The 17,965-nt window shown below is 42.8% G+C and overlaps 1 protein-coding gene across 10 annotated transcripts in view; it reads right to left on the bottom strand.

Moving 5' to 3' along the window:
- CADPS (calcium dependent secretion activator) overlaps positions 1-17,965 on the bottom strand; it is a 657,127-nt gene that overhangs the window by 211,289 nt on the left and 427,873 nt on the right. For all 10 annotated transcript variants that reach the window (XM_075321362.1, XM_075321365.1, XM_075321364.1 and 7 more), the window contains exons 12-13: positions 12,807-12,943; positions 6,786-6,973 (exon numbers count right to left, since the gene is read on the bottom strand). In XM_075321362.1, the coding sequence (XP_075177477.1) occupies positions 6,786-6,973; positions 12,807-12,943 (325 nt within the window). The remainder of the gene's footprint in view (positions 1-6,785; positions 6,974-12,806; positions 12,944-17,965) is intronic.

Here is a 17,965-nt window from a genome sequence, read left to right on the forward strand (position 1 = left end):
AGTCCAGTTTCACTTGTCTAGTATTGACAGTCCGAATACAGATGTTCAGACCAACTGTTGGTCTTCTGACCAGAATTCTGCAGCCTCATAGTCATGTATGACACTGCCGGAAACAGATAAGACCCGTGAGTGGCCCTGATATCATGGTCTGTACTGAAAGTGGCTCTATGATTGAAGAATAATATAGATATTGCCCACTGCAACCAATGAAAGACCATACAACAAAACTAATTTTTATCTTATGATCGAATTTGAAAAGACAATTTAATGAGTATTTATGTAAATTTTCCTTGCATCAACCTCATCCCATGTCATACCACAGAGAAAGATTCATATGACTGCATCATCCTCTATTCTTAAAGGACTTGTCTAGAGTATCAAATATATTTTTAACTGGGTTCAGACTGGTTTGAAAACATAAAGGAAATGAGCCTCTCCTTGGCCAATTTTATGCAGCACCTGCTTCATTCCTTGTTCCTGTTGGTCTCTGGTTCCTAGTTTCATTTTAACACACCAGAAATCAAAGGAAATGCAAAATCAACAAATCACTGGCCACAGCAGTGACCTGTGTCTGATAGTGATTGGTTGGGAGGCATTTCCTGTCATTGTTGGTGTATTTCGGTAGAAACAGGAAGTAGGGACTAGAAACAGGAAGTAAGGACTAGTGGAGATCGGTTAAGTGTGGGATCCAGGGTTATCATAATTTTTGCTTTTTTTATTCAGAATGAACTCTTTTTAAATTGTTTTTTATCTACTAAAAAAGCCCTTAAGAATGGCGTGGACCTTAAAGCAACTCTCCACCTCCGCAGTAAAGACCAATGAAAAACTGAGGATGTTGTTCAGGGTTAGCACAGGGCTGCCACATCTGCAGTGGTTTGGGGCACCACTGCTAATACAGCAGCAAATTATATAGACACATTTATGCCGCATTCAAACATCCGTGTACCGTGATCTTAGTATGGGCCATTATTCACGGACCGGTCGTGGTTCTATTGATCCAAACTTGACTATATGAAGCCATCAGGTTCAGGTCTAGAGACCCGGAGCCGGTCTGTGAATCACGGCCAGTACTCAGACCATGACGCTGCATTACCATGACTGGTGGGTGGTTACTTTTAAGAGATACCTACTGTTGAAGACTACAAGTATGTCCCTTAGGTAAGTTAAAATAGGAACCTAGGGTCTTTTTTTATCAATTTATTATCTGACCTAAAACATGTTTACCTTAATAAAACTAATTACTGCACAGTTAACCTTTATATTGATTAACTAGTATTACAGATGTTTTTTTAAACAAGTAAAGAAACTAGGAAATATTGTAAATTCTTTTCGGTACTGATAAGGTTGGTGTCAATGATTAAAAGAAGTTTTCAGTGACATATTAAAGGCATTTTTACGAGTATTAAAAGCACCTAACTGTGAAAAAACTCATTATTCCTCCACTCAATAAAGACAAAAAAATCTATAGGAAGGATCCCTGCCGTTCTCTTCATTCGAAAAGGCGGTATTAAGATGCCAAAATGTGAAATGAGGCAATCCTTTACTATTCCCCTTTATGCTAGGTTAATTCAATAGCTTCCATAGGTTCTTGCAGACTCCTATGTAATATTCAAGGGGTTTTCTCTACATCATAAATGTGTAAAATTGCTAAGTGTTTGTAAAAACAAGCAACTTTGCAATTTAAAAGTAGAGGAATTTTTAATTTTGTAGTTTAGTGCTCATTATCGAGATAATCCGTTACCTCCGCAATCTATCAGGGATGGCCGGTCAGTGCTTGTAAGCGGTTTGATGTTGATCTTGCAAGCGCCGTTCTGAAGCTTAGCGGTCACTGGATCTGGCCAGCTCAGCGCCAAGTTTCTTCTCCGATGCCGCAAAGGCAAAGTTGTCTCTGCTTGCACACGAGAGAGATAAGTTTTGGCCAACAGCTCGACCATACTATCAATCATTCAGGAGTACTGTCATGCTTCGGATTTGATACGACAGCCTCCTGTGTTGTGGTTCATTTCCCTCTCCAGTGAGCCACAGTCAGGTTCAGTTGCTGTCCTGGTTCTGAACACTTTGTTTTTGTGATCATTGCCCTTCTGCCAACAAGTGTTTCCTATGCTGTAATTTAGTCTGACCTATAACTCTTTAAGGACTCCCTGGGCTTCCATTTCCCGCTAGTAATATTTCTGAACTGGACTCTGCTTGTTTTGTGTTTTTCCTGACAGATTGTAACTTTTGGTTTACTTTATTTTGCTCAGAACCTTCCTTCGGATTCTTAAGGAGGTACGTGGACCGCTACTTAGGAAGCAAAAGTCCAAGTGGTCACCTAAGTCATCCAGTTGGGTTGTTTCAGTCTGCGCAGGGGTATTTAGGAAGTGTGCAAAATTTTGGAAAACACTTTAGCTCTTTTTGCACTATGGGCCTAGTTCATTATTATATTTGTGTCTTTTTTTGTCTAGTTTTTGCTTTTTGATGCCTGTTTTTCATGTTGAGCCTAAATCTTTTAGGCTACATTCACACAACGATTTCGTTTTTGCGGTCCGCAAAAAAGAGTACTGTTTTTCCATGGATCTATCCATGTGGCATCTGTGTGACAACAGCATCCGTCCCGGTCCATTCCGTATACGGGCCGCGTGTCATTCGTGTGACTTCCGTTTTTTTTGTGGACCGCAAAAAAAGGAAGGAGAGTTACATGCAGTCCAGGGTATCTGGCTAGATGCTGGTCCCCATATAAAGTCTATAGGGAACAGAATCCAGTGCAAAAGGGTAGGTGCAAGCGCTACATGCTCACCGATCACCAGAGCGGCTCACATTTCTCCCGCGGCAGCTCTTTGTTCTTCCCGAGCCGGCCGCTCATTAGGCTCATACATATTCACTCCTCTCCCCTGTGATTGGTTATAGTCAGACACCCCCCCACGCCGAGTGACTGCAACCAATCACAGCCGCCGATGGGTGGGTCTATATCATACAGTACAATAAATAAATAATTTTAACTTGTTAAAGTTATTTTTTAATGTGTTCATCTGTTGTTGTTTTTTTAACTATTGTGAGTTGGGTTTGGCGTTTTTAGATGTTTTCACTTAATTCATAATCTGCGTTTTTTCAAAAAGTCATTTTTTTTCTTTTTTTTTTTCTTTAATGAATCCCTTTCCGGAATGACTTTATCTAAGCCAGAAATGTTGGTGCTATTTTTGACTTTTTTTTTCTCTAAAAATTCACACAAAAAAAAAGATTAAAGTAAAAAATATTTGCACAAAGTTCACGAACCACTTGCAACAATTAGGCACGAAAAATGGCAACAAATATCACAAGAAAAAAAGTATATAAATGATGAATAGAGGGTTGTATCTCTATTTTCATATAAATAATTCTGTTATTTGTAAACTAATATGAAAGTGAACAAGAAAAATAAAGATTAAGTTGTATAATGTCTGTCCCCTTTAATCCAGAGGGCAATAAGCATACTTTGGAAGAAAGTGATAATGCGTTTGTTTAATAGCTTTCCTCTTCTTCAATTTCCAGGATTCTAAGTGGAAGGATCAGCCTGAGCCCTATTGTAACCTTCCAAAATGAGGCCTATTTGTTTACTGTACCCTCAGGCGCAAACAACTAGGAGTGCATTGTGCCTGTTAATTAAAGAAACTCATTTACTCACCTTAAAAAGAAAGTCAAAATTTGTACATTGTGTGACCCATACTATTGCTTCAGCCACCTCACAAAAGGCTGGTTGTGTAATATAGAGCTCAGAGGAAGGTATTACTGCTTTGTAACCCTTTCTAGTCACGGAATTACTTTCTAAAGGCAAACAAGGAATTTAATGCAGATCTTGAGCACTTTAAGGAAGAACTTTCAAATTTAAAATTAGTATTTCCTCAAATTGTCGCGGCCCCACTGAATTTGGAACAGTTTTTCTTTTCCTTCTGTGCCCCTCCAATCCAAAGTTATGGTCCCTAGAAATATAGATGATTTTTTTTTCTAAAACCAACTGGGCGTGTACCACAGAACATCTTTGTGGGCGTGTGTTTTTTCGTCCTCTGACAGTGACCAATCAAAACATGACCACGCCCACAAAGAAGTTCTTTGGTATATGGTGTAAAGCGGGCTCTACACGCTACAACATTCTTCTATTCTAGCAATTGCTAGCAATATCGAGCGTGTAAGCACCCGCCCCCGTCGTGTGTGCGATATCGTGTGTTCGCTGCCGTAGCGAACATTATCGCTACGGCAGCGTCACACATACTTACCTGGTCGGCGGCATCGCTGTGACTGCCGAACAATCCCTCCCTCAAGGGGGAGAGACGCTCGGCGTCACAGCGACATCACTAAGCAGCCGGCCAATCAAAGTGGAGGGGCGGAGATGAGTGGGACGTAACATCCCGCCCACCTCTTTCCTTCCGCATTGCGGCCGACGGCAGGTAAGGAGACGTTCCTCGCTCCTGCGGTGTCACACATACCTATGTGTGCTGCCGCAGGAGCGACGAACCACATCGATAATCAACCATTACCGATTTTTGGTTTTGGGACGACCTCTCCATGGTGAACGATTTTCACCATTTTTGAGGTCGCTTAAGCTCGCTGGTAAATATCACACACTGCGATATCGTTAATGACGCTGGATGTGTGTCACTAACAACGTGACCCCGACGATAAAACATTAACGATATCGTAGCGTGTAAAGCCCCCTTAACAGTGTGTCCCTCCCCCGCCTGTGCCATGTTTGGTGCTTTATCTTTGTGGCTCCAATAAAGCCCTTTGGATTGTTCCTCGGCCTGGGGTCCCTTACTGCTCTGTTGCATACCCAATCACATATGGCTAGTTGGTTGTAGGGAAAATTTGCACCTTTATTTATGAATGACATAATTTTGGAACGGAGAGGCACAGAGAAAAAAGAAAAACTGTTCCAGGATCAGCGGAGTAGCGCCAATTGGAGGTATTCAGTAAGAATAAATTTAAAAGGACAAACAAACTGTAAAAGGTCCTCTTTTTATTGTTAAAGACTAGTGATGAGTGAGGACTACCAAGCTCAGGGGCTCGGTACTCGTAACGAGCAGTCGGGTGCTTGAACAAGCTCAATTCATGTACAGAGTATAATTGAAGTTAATGGGAAACTCAAGCATCTTTCGGGAGGATCTTTACTTTACAAGTACAGAGCAACTGAACATGGTAGTGCCCGCTCATCACTAGTTACAAGTAGAGAGCACCTGAGCATGGTAGTGCCCGCTCATCACTAGTTACCAGTACTGAGCACCTGAGCATGGTAGTGCCCGCTCATCACTAGTTACCAGTACTGAGCACCTGAGCATGGTAGTGCCCGCTCATCACTAGTTACCAGTACTGAGCACCCGAGCATGGTAGTGCCCGCTCATCACTAGTTACCAGTACTGAGCACCTGAGCATGGTAGTGCCCGCTCATCACTAGTTACCAGTACTGAGCACCCGAGCATGGTAGTGCCCGCTCATCACTAGTTACGAGTACCGAGCACCCGAGCATGGTAGTGCCCGCTCATCACTAGTTACAAGTACTGAGCACCTGAGCATGGTAGTACCCGCTCATCACTAGTTACAAGTACTGAGCACCTGAGCATGGTAGTGCCCGCTCTTCACTAGTTATGAGTACCGGGCATCCGAGCATGGTAGTGCTCGCTCATCACTAGTTACAAGTACAGAGCAACCGAACATGGTAGTGCTCGCTCATCACTAGTTACAAGTACAGAGCACCCGAGCATGGTAGTGCTCACTCATCACTAGTTACGAGTACTGAGCACCCGAGCATGGTAGTGCTCATTCATCACTAGTTACCAGTACTGAGCACCCGAGCATGGTAGTGTCTGCTCATCACTAGTTACAAGTACAGAGCACCAGAGCATGGTAGTGCCCGCTCATCACTAGTTACCAGTACTGAGCACCTGAGCATGGTAGTGCCCGCTCATCACTAGTTACAAGTACTGAGCACCTGAGCATGGTAGTACCCGCTCATCACTAGTTACAAGTACTGAGCACCTGAGCATGGTAGTGCCCGCTCTTCACTAGTTATGAGTACCGGGCATCCGAGCATGGTAGTGCTCGCTCATCACTAGTTACAAGTACAGAGCAACCGAACATGGTAGTGCTCGCTCATCACTAGTTACAAGTACAGAGCACCCGAGCATGGTAGTGCTCACTCATCACTAGTTACGAGTACTGAGCACCCGAGCATGGTAGTGCTCATTCATCACTAGTTACCAGTACTGAGCACCCGAGCATGGTAGTGTCTGCTCATCACTAGTTACAAGTACAGAGCACCAGAGCATGGTAGTGCCCGCTCATCACTAGTTACCAGTACTGAGCACCTGAGCATGGTAGTGCCCGCTCATCACTAGTTACAAGTACAGAGCACCAGAGCATGGTAGTGCTCACTCATAACTAGTTACAAGCACCGAGAATCCAAGCATGGTAGTGTCCGCTCATCACTAGTTACAAGCACCGAGAATCCAGGCATGGTAGTGCCTGCTCATCGCTAGTTATGAGCACCCAAGTATGGTAGAAAGCTGCCAATCAGTCGTGTGGGCGGGGTTATACAGGGCTCAGCATTCTGAGCACTTTTGGATTTGCGTTAGTGTAAACAGTGATTGCATAAAAATGACAGAAAGCAGTCCAGAAAGTGTCATATTGCTTAAATCAGGGTCTCTGCCCTACATTATGCTGCTGGATTACATTGCAAAAATTTGCTGACAAATTATCTTTAAATATGAAAACAATCTTTGACATGATTTGATATTTCTAAACTCTGTATTATTTTTTAGATCTTTTCAGTCTTTTACCTGTTGCCGTGTACATGTGACGCACAGAAGGCAAAACTATAATGAAGCAATGTTGGGTCGATCATGGCTCCATTCTCTGCTCTTTCCAATAAGTCACTAAGATAACATAGGTGTCGATGGCAGCCTCTTACTCCATAACGTGCACAATATTCATCGAGGACAAACACCTGACCAGGACTGAACCAACCCTAGAAGAAACAAAATGACATATTTGAAAATGTTAATACACAATAATCAAGCATAATCTTTTACTCAAATGGGATCTCCTGGAACAAATAGATATGGTTAAAAAGTGTGTAATGGGGGCATGCACAAATTCTAAGTTACATGGAGTCCTATTGCAGAAATGACTATGTGTTCATGACAGAGGAGCTCCCTCCACATTACCTCTGCCTTTATCCCACCTACACTGTCCTTCTGCCTCTCCCTGCTTACACTGTCCCCCTGCCTATGCTGTCCCTCTGCCTCTTCCCACCTACATTGACCATCATCATCGGCCTTTCCCCATCAACACTGTCCTTTTGCTTTTCCCCACCTACACTTTACCTCTGCCTTTATCCCACCTAAGCTGTCCTTCTACCTCTCCCTGCTTTCACTGTCCCTCCACCTCTCCCCACCTACATTGTCCTTCCGCCTCTCCCCACCTACACTTTTCCTCTGCCTCTCCCCACCTCTGCTGTCCTTCTACCTCTCCCTGCTTTCACTGTCCCTCCACCTATGCTGTCACTCCACCTCTCCCCACCTACATTGTCCTTCCGCCTCTCCCCACCTACACTTTCCCTCTGCCTCTCCCCACCTCTGCTGTCCTTCTACCTCTCCCTGCTTTCACTGTCCCTTCACCTATGCTGTCACTCCACCTCTTCCCACCTACACTTTCCCTCTCCCTCTCCCCACCTCTGCTGTCCTTCTACCTCTCCCTGCTTAAGCTGTCCCTTTGCCTATGCTGTCCCTCCCTATCTTCCCACCTACACTGACATCTGCCTTTCCCCACCAATGCTTTTCTTCTGCCTCTCCACACCTACACTGTCCTTCTGCCTCTCCCTGCTTACATTGTCCCCCTGCCTACACTGTCCCTCCACCTCTCCCCACCTACACTGTCCCTCTACCTCTCCCCACCTACACTGTCTCTGTGCTTCTCCCCACCTACACTGTCCCTCCACCTCCCCACCTGTGTCGTCCCTCTGGCTTTCCCTGCCTACACTGTCCCTCCAGCTCTACCTACACTGTCCCTCCACCTCTCCCCACCTACATTGTCCCTCTGCCTCTCCCCACCTACACTGTCCCTGTGCCTCTCCCCACGTACACTGTCCCTGTGCCTCTCCCCACCTACACTGTCCCTGTGCCTCTCCCCACCTACACTGTCCATCTGCCTCTCCCCACCTACACTGTCCCAGTGCCTCTCCCCACCTACACTGTCCCTGTGCCTCTCCCCATCTACGCTGTTCCTTCCTACTTTGCCACAGGGACTCATGTCATGCATATATATGTGACAAAGCAGGATGGAACAACACAGGTGTGGAAAGGCAAGGAGAAGCAGCTCTTCTATCATGAATATAATATCTAACTATTTGTTTGCAGTGTTCTTTCTTCGCTGCTATTTGCCACATGACACAGAGGTGGACATCGATAGAAAAGGGCCACCATGCAAGAATAGTCTGTGGGTCCTTTGCAGTCCAATAGTGCATCATAATGCACCCATTTATGTAAACCTGAAAGTAGCTACTTGCTGTTTGGAGGTGGAAGTGAGCTGCCTACCTCTGGGGACGCTGTGTATCTGCATCGGTTGCACCAACAGCATTTCAGCCCCTGATGTGACACATGGCTTTTTGACTAACAGGGGAACAGGCTCGTAGCTGTCATATGTTACTCCCACATAAGTAGCCTAGTCAACTGTAATATAACTCCTATGAGTCTATGGTGCAAACTGAACTTTTCCGAAAAAAAATCATATTTTTTGCCAGATGCAATATCATAGAGATATTCTCTGAATTGTGCTATATAGTGGAAGCATTTTACGGCACACCAAGTGGATATGGATTGGTGGCACAAAACCATATCAATTCTAAGCCCTATGATATAGACTCAAACACAACAAATATCAAGTCCATGTACGTTGGTCTTGAGAACAACGGCTCCAAGGTGGTCTCTGCTTGTTGACTTAAGCGGGCTTTACACGCTATGAGATTCCTACAGCGATCTCGTTGGGGGTCACGGATTTTGTGACGCACATCCGGTCGCTGTAGCGATCTCGTTGTGTGTGACTTCTAGGAGCAATTTTGGATCGTTGCAAAAACGTCCAAAATCGCTCCTCGTTGACATGGGGGTCCGCTCCCAACTATCGCTGCTGTCACGTGGCCAAAGTTAATCCTCGTCCCTGCGGCAGCACACATTGCTATGTGTGACGCCGCAGGAACGAGGAACCTCTCCTTACCTGCCACACGCCAGCAATGAGGAAGGAAGGAGGTGGGCGGGATGTTCGTCCATCTCATCCTTGCCCCTCTGCTTTGATTGGGCGGCCGCTTAGTGACATCGCTATGACGCCGAGCGAACCGCCCCCTTAGAAAGGAGGCGGTTCGCCAGTCACAGCGATGTCGCCAAGCAGGTAAGTATGTGTGACGATGCCGTAGCGATAATGTTCGCTACGGCAGCGATCTATACATATCGCCATAATGATAGGGCCGAGTGCTATCACGCTCGCCATCACTAGCATCGGCTAGCGATGTCGCAGCGTGTAAAGCCACCCTTAGGCTTTTCCATAGATGAACGATTAATCTATAGAAATCTATGTTTGTAGGGATGAGGCTTAATCAAAAAAGGGAATATATGAAAATGTTCTAACAATACATATAGATTATTTTATTTCACAGCTCTAGATCTCCATTTTTATTGCTCGTCAGTGAATGAACAGATGTCTGCCAGCCCCGAGCAGATGACCCTAAAAATACTACAACCAATGATCCATGAAAATGCAACAGAGCTTGATTTAATTGTACAATTATAGCTTTCCCGTATGGATAGTAGTTATGGTTTTAAGCTACTGTTAATTGATAGCTATTGCTTTTAGTATTGATTACAAATGGCCAGTGAGTAAAGTACAGACCAAAGGAGGCAAATTAGAAGGTAGAGCACAAGAGATGTTCCGTATAATAGAATTGTTTACACACCCAACGAACACCCAACCTCCTCGCTAATCTTTAGGGAAGAAAGGCTTTTTATTTTTTTTTGCAAGCTGAGGAGAAAGTATTAAAAGTTTTATTATCATTTAGGCTTTTTTTGATCTTTATTTGATGAGGAGTAACATTAACAAAAACTTCTAGGTGCAACTGCTAACATGAGCTACATAAATGATATGGTGCACTGGTTCCTTGCTCCTCTATACTGGTAATTGTCTTAACTTTTAGGGTATGTGCCCACGATCAGGACTCACTGCGTCCTGGATGCGGCGGATCCTGACCTGCGGGGCCACGATTCTCCTCCGCAGGAGAACGCAGGAGATCGCCGCTGCTTGTGCCCACGATCCAGGCTCGGAACACTGGAGAGGAGAACACTTGCGTCTCTGCAGCAAAGAATTGACAAGCTGCAGCTCGGGAAGCTGCACCATAGGTCAGTTTTTGCCGTGGGAAAAACAAGCATAGTGGTCATGTGATTTCTAGAAATCCCATCTACTTTGCTTGTACTGTACAACGCAGCATTTTGGACACGTTGTGTCCAAAATGCTGTGAACCCTGAATGTGGGCATGCAGCCTAATGGTCTGCTTTGGTATCATATTTGTGTTGACCTCAATTGGCACAAAACATTGATTGGGCCAACCACTTTTGGTAGCAAGAGGCATCACATACCATGAATGACCAGCTTTAAACCTCACAAAGAAAGGTGAAGCACCTATATGACAACATACGGCTCTTATATTACTTAGTGTGCCATTTTGTATTGCCTATTAGGGAATTATTCTCCACTATGAACAATAACTCTGTAATTCGACATCCAATAGAACATGACATTGGGCCCATGCGGAGGAACATTTGTGCCCACAAGAGACATGTGAGAGAGTATTACCCCTCCATAGAGACACTGTGTGAGCTGGCTAGCCATAACTTCAGTCACAAAATGCAGAGAAATGCAGAAAACTGGAGCAGCGCTGGAAATGGCAGAATTCAGCAATTGGTATGTATTTTAATATACATATTGGGGCCAACTCAACTGGACTGATATAGAGCACATATACAATATACCAGTCTGGATAGAGTATGAGGCAAAAAACTCATCAAAAGGTGCATCTTGTCAGGCCCCTTTCACATTGCGTTCTGATCTCCGTTCAGTGGTCCTGTTGGGGCCGTATTTTCGGGAGTATATGCTTTCTGGTTGCGAACACCCAGATGTAGTAGACTGCGTCTGGGTGTCAGCCTCCCAAAAATGTCTGTGCCATTATAGTCAAAGGCCCCATCTGCTCATACGTCCAAAACCCATTTTGCTGGGGAGGCGGACAGAAGTTCAGACGGGACCACTGAACGGAGATCGAAATGCACTGTGAAAGGGACCTAAGCGACGTGCATGCCTACGTACAAACCTATTTCCACTGTTAATTTGTATTAATAGGATGGGTGGGAATGGTGGCACCCTGCCCTGGCTTCTCCCCAGCTTTGCCCTGTTCAGCAGTGCTAGTTCAAAGTGCTATGAAAACACTAAAAGTTGCAAAATTTTTGCGCAATTCTATATTGTACGAAAATTCTGCGACTTTTCAAAGCTTTTATGCCACTTTGCTGTAGTAAAAGCTTTGTTGAATCAGTCCCATTGAATACATATAACTAGTGATGAGCAGACCCGTAGAAGTTCGGATTCTCAGGGCTCAGCCAGAAGTTAGATGATGTTCAGTGTGGAACCCGAAATTGACCTGAATCCTTTTGGAAGTCACTGATTGGGCAGTTCTGCTCTCCGCTCGCATACAGCCAGCCATAAACAGAGCCCTTCCAAGGGAGAGAGGGCAGTTTTTTTTTTTTAAAAAAAAAAAAAAAACAAAACATTTTTGGACATACCACATCTGATAAGCTGATTTTGCCCCCATTGCGAACCATTCAAACAATGCAACTGTCTCACACTGGGCCGAGCACCGAGCCAACCCAAGCACAGTGACGCTCACTCAAGTGGTTAGCATACGTACAGCACCCAAATTCCGAACTCAAACACTAATTTTTTTTTTTCGTAAAGTCCGTGTTCGGTACTAGAGATGAGTGATCCTTTGGAAGTTCGGTTGGCAGATACAGCCGGACCTTAAAAAAGTTTGGTTTGTGACCACTGATTTGATCCAAGCCTGAAAGGAAGTCTAATTGGGCAGTTCATGAGTCCACCCACATGTAGCCAGCCATAAGGAGAAAACACTTTTGGGGAAGGGTGGGCGAGGTTTTTTATTTTTACTGTGTGTGTGTGTGCGTGCGTGTGTATGTGCACACTACATCTGATCACGCTGATTTTACCCCCAGTCAACCATTCAAACACTGCAAACGGCTCGCACTGGGATGAGGAACACTCATATCCAAGTAAAGCGCTGCTCGCTTGAGTGGTTTGCACTCATAAGTCACTCGAACTTCGAACCCAAACTTTGTTTTTCCGGTAGTTGGTTTCCGAACCCGAACCTCGAACCTCAGGTTCGCTCAAACACCGAACTTTACTGTTGGGGTTCTCTCATTTCTACTCATGAGTGATGGCTAATATAGGGGGCAATAATAAAAACTTTTGAGAGGTCCTTTAAGGCATTGGTCTTGATAGTAAATGTGGTTGGCTTAACTTTTTAAATAGTCATCCAGCCCTGAATACACACAGCTCTGATCACTTGCCAACACCAAAAATTCTATCCCATGTAGGACACAAATTAAAAGTTACAAAACTTACTAAATTTTGCACTTTATCATAATTATTTACATGTTTTAAGTCACTAATAATGAATTTTCTACTATGGAAAATAAACCCCATATGACATCATGCCAATTCAAAAGCTTGACATATTGTAAGTATCGACAACTTACCAGACAAGAGTATGAGTCGTTGAGTCTATGGTCTAGTGTGAGTCGCTGAACCATCTCAAATAGGGTGGCGTGATCAAAGTTACACGGGTTTGAAGATATGAATTCATCCATGCCATGTTTTTGAGCTCTGTCGGCATCTGTTTGTTTTCATGTGTGGAGAAAAAGACAGTTTAGAAGAATGGAAATCACAATTTCTTTTTCATCCAATGAAGCCTAGTATCAAAAATAGAATTCTCAAAAATAGATTAATAATAGAAAAATACAAAAAACATGGACTTTATTATTACGCTAGGTGTCCCTAAACCTTGTGAGTGAATGGGGAGCATTAGTTTTTCTTTATGAACTTATTAACTAGACATGAGGTTTATTAATACTTATTCTACGAGTAAAACCAGAAGATATAGGAAGAAGATGACACAATATGTAGGGTCATTTACGACGGGTAGAATGATCACACAGATTTATCCAAATAATGAACTGACTGAAATCCTAAAAATTATTATTATACTATGTACGTATAAAAGAATGAATGAACTGTAAAAAGTTGATCTTGTTACATGGTTTTGGTTCTTTTTTTATAGCAATTTTTGGAATATTTCTAGTAGGTTCCATCATTCAAGGCAGTGGTAGGAAACTACTTAAAGCTACTCAGCATTACGGTGATGACAATGGATCTTGCCAATAACTAGAACCACTACGTATGGAGCATCTAGTAAAATCTTTAGGGCTTTGACTATATTATTGGGAAGCAAGGAAGACAGAAATATTTATATGGTCGTAGAATATTCATAGTGTTTAAGGTTGAAGGCAGACTTAAGTCCAACGAGTACAACCAATGACCTAACCTAACATGGTGATCCAGAAGACGGCAAAAAAAACCATGGGGCAGACAGTAGGTGCCACATTAGTGGAGAAAATTCCTTCCCGACTCCACTTTGATGGGACTCCTATCAATGCGTAACGTTCATGACATTACACAGCATGCATATCTTGGACATAAATATAAAAGTGGACTAAAGCCCCCGTCAAATTTAACAACTTACCAGCAATAACAAAAACGATGCGACCTGATAAGGATCGCTGGTAAGTCGCTGGGAGGTCGCTGGTGAGATGTCACACAGGCAGATCTTACCAACAACGCAGTAACGATCAGCGACCTGTATAACGATCTCTGCAGGCGTTGGGACTGTGTTAGGAGGTCGTTGGTAGGCGTCAAACACAGCGATGCGTCCTGCCCAGCAAGACATTGCCTTTGAAGAAAACGGTCCCAACCATTCAGCAACGACTAGCGATCTCACAGCAGGGGCCTGATCGCTGGTAGGTGTCACACTTAACGAGATCGCTGCTGCCTCAACAACGATCTCGTTAGTGATCTCATTGTGTGTGACTGGGCCTTTAGATGTTTTACCTTGACATTAATGACTTTAATAGTTACATGGTGTAAATGATAGCTCAATCTAGGATGGACACATAGGGGTCAATACAGAAGTCATTGGACCTCCCTAATTCTTAAGTCTTTCTTTTTCAGTGGGTTGGGTGTATTATAGACCCTTAAAGTCATGGGAATTTGTTGATATTGCTTAATCTAGTTTCATTCATTCCTAAAAGAAAGACTGTGCTCAGGTCTCAAGAGAGGATTGGATTTCTGGTTTTTCCAACCTCACCTAAATGCTTCCTAAGCACTAGTTCCCTCTAGGATGGGCATATAGGGGGTCAATATAGACGTCTTTGGACCTTCCTACTTCTTAATTTTTCTTCTTCAATGGGTTGGCTGTATTGGGTGTACCCTTAAAGTCATGGGACTTTGTTGTTATTGTTTAGGCTAGTTTCACTCATCCATATAACATAGACTGTACTCAGATCTGAAGACAGAGGCTGATGGCTTGGTCTTACAACCTGCTCTAAATGCTTCCTAAGCACATATGAGGCAGTTAGCTCAGGTCGGGCAGTCAGGCTGGGTCTGTTGATCTAAGCACAGTCCATATTTCACAGATGTTTGAAACCTGCCTAAGTGTACAACCTCAATAGCTAAGCTAATTATCCCAAAATTTTGAGTTCTTAGGGGGGTCCTCTGTTGAGAGTCATTGTCTCCTGGCCAGAGAGGAGAATGGTTAGACCAACTTCATACATCTAAGAAATACGGTCTTAGTATGGACTATGATGTCTAGACCACCAAGGGTCTCTTGACTTGCACTCAACAGCGTCATAGGCATTGATAAGTCTGTTGAGTTTGAATTTGAAGACCCATGGTCTGGTATCACGGTCCATCTTTGGACAATATTTTACAGATGGACTTTGGACTTAGTATGGAATATGATGTCCACACCACCCAATGGCCTCATGACTTGAACTCAACAGCCTTATAGGCATATATAAGGTAAGGCTGTTGAGTTTGAATCAGAAGACCCATGGCCAGTCCGGTCAGATGTCTGAATTTGGCCTTACAAGAGTTTCTCTTTCTCTGGAGGACCTGTCCGTTCCTATGTTACACAGACAACCAAGTAATTTGAATACGCACTGTGTAATACCTAATTTACCCTGTGGGGGTGCTGCAAGAAAAGTAAACACCAACTGCCATTTTTTCTAGGTTTTCCAACTATCTGCAACCTATAGATTGTGGACATCATATTGGTATTCAATTTTACTTGTTCTACCTGAAGTAAATGACCCTTCTGTGTCAGGAATATCTTAATCCATTTCTATCACTTTACAGAAACCTTTATGTTAATGTTTATTTTACGTTTAGATTTCCTTTTTATTTGCATCCATCGTCTGCCTCTTAAATAACTTCATAATGAATCATAATAAATGAAGAATTATTGTGATTGATTTTTTTCATTTCTCTACAACACATGGACTTCACATACGTTTTCCACAGCAATATTTTTTTATACGTTTCGGAGATCGTTGAAATCACACACATACAAAAATTATCTTGGTATGGCCACAATAATTGCATGGATATTATTTTTTCACATGTAAATAGAATAGCAAATCAAATTTTCAAAGTACTTTTCTATGAAATTGATCACGTATACTTCAAGGGGAATTTTTGTCCAATTTTTGGGCATTGGCACATTTTTGGGACGGCCTTTACTTGTTCAATGGGCGCATTCATTTAACACAGGCATACAAGCCAACAGATTTTAATATTCCAATTTAGACACATCCCCAACATGTCCCTGCCCATGAGTAAATCTGCATGAAATGCCTACTGAAGAAGTTTCCAGCAGACGGTTTTCTATTTTCTATAATCGAGGGGGCTGACACTAGTAACTACTTTTATACATAGATTTCTTTGGAAAGATTGAATCTGAAGACAAATTAATTTCCTTTTTTATCAAAAATTCAGATTCTACTGAAGCCAATTTTTAAAAAAAATTTGCTTTGTAAAGATTAAGTCGGCCATTATTTTCCTGAAATGTAGAGGGCAGAAAAAATAGTCATCATCTGGTCCTGACATGTGGCAGACTGGATTTGTGGGGGCTTCAGGAGTGGGACAGATGAGCATCGAGGTGAGTAATTTTGTTACCCCATGACTAGAGTCTGTAGAGGCTCCAGAGGTAATGATGATCGGTCACTACCATGATCGGGTGCTCAGTACTCGTAACTAGTGATGAGCGGGCACTACCATGCTCGGGTGCTCAGTACTCGTAACTAGTGATGAGCGGGCACTACCATGCTCGGGTGCTCAGTACTCATAACTAGTGATGAGCGAGCAGTACCATGCTCGGGTGTTCGGTACTCGGAATGAGCAGTTGGATGCTTGAATGGGCGTGACTCGACTACCTGAGTATAATAGAGTCAATGGGGACGCAAGCATTTTTCCGGAAGATCTTCAGGAGAATAAGTCGGGTTCCGCATTGACTGCCATTACACTCATGTGCTCGAGTCCCATCCATCCAAGTATCCAACTGCTCTTAAAGAGTACTGAGTACCCAACCATGGTAGTGCTTGCTCATCAGTAGTTATGATTACAGAGCACCTGATCAAGGTAGTGCTCGCTCATCAATAGTTACGAGTACCAAGTACCCAAGCATGGTAGTGCTCGTTCATCACTAGTCATGAGTACCGAGCACCCGAATATGGTAGTGCTCATTCATCACTAGTCATGAGTACCAAGCACCCGAGCATGGTAGTACTCGCTCATCACTAGTTACGAGTACCGAGCACTCGAGTATGGTAGTACACACTCATCACTAGTTATGAATACCGAGCACCTGAGCATGGTAGTGATTGCTCATCACTTGTTACGAGCATCGAGAACCCTAGCATGGTAGTACTCGCTCATCACTAGTTATTAGTATGGGCACCAGAGCATGGTAGTGTCCGCTCATCACTAATTACGAGAACTAGGTACCCAAGAATGGTAGTGCTCGGTCATCACTAGTTACGAATACCAAGCACCCAAGCATGGTAGAGCCCGCTGATCACTACCCAAAGGTTAAAAGGGATTCTGATTGATTTGCATTGAATAACTTCAATGTAAATGGAATGTGTTACCGAAATTAGAGCAAACTGCAAAATTCTAATTTTAGCATATTCGCCCACCAACATAATTATTTTAATTTATGATCATTTAGACCCATTAACCTTATATATTTTATAAATCATCCCAAAAAATAAAAAAATAACCAATAAAGGTTTAACAAAAAAAAATGTAAAGTGGACAACCATTTGCATTTTTTTTATATTATACAAATGGTATGCTTAAAAAATGAGTTAAGTAAAAAATATGATCCTTCTTAACATATTTAACATTTCTTTAAAAGTTTTAAATCTAGAAAAAAATATATTTATACCATATATTTTTTTAACAAACATACAAAACTATTTTTTTTTATACAAAACTATAATACTGGTCTTAAAATATTAACATGAAAATACGTTGGGGGATGAAAATATTTTTTTTTACAAATTAAAAAAAGAAGGCGAAAAGCATAACAAAAAATAATATTGCTTATTTTGTTGGAAGCGAAAAAAAAAAAGAAAACCACTCCTGCCCACCACTGAGAAACACTCGGTCTCCTGCTGTTAGTGCTCTATAGCTCAAGTGGGTAATCTTCTTGGAGATTTGAACATGAAATGTAAGGCTGCAATAAATCCTTCTTTTTAGATACCAAAAGCACAAGCGAAACAAGTGCGTAAACCATCAGCGG

Source organism: Anomaloglossus baeobatrachus, chromosome 8 (assembly GCF_048569485.1).
Source record: "Anomaloglossus baeobatrachus isolate aAnoBae1 chromosome 8, aAnoBae1.hap1, whole genome shotgun sequence".
Lineage (NCBI taxonomy): Eukaryota > Metazoa > Chordata > Amphibia > Anura > Aromobatidae > Anomaloglossus > Anomaloglossus baeobatrachus.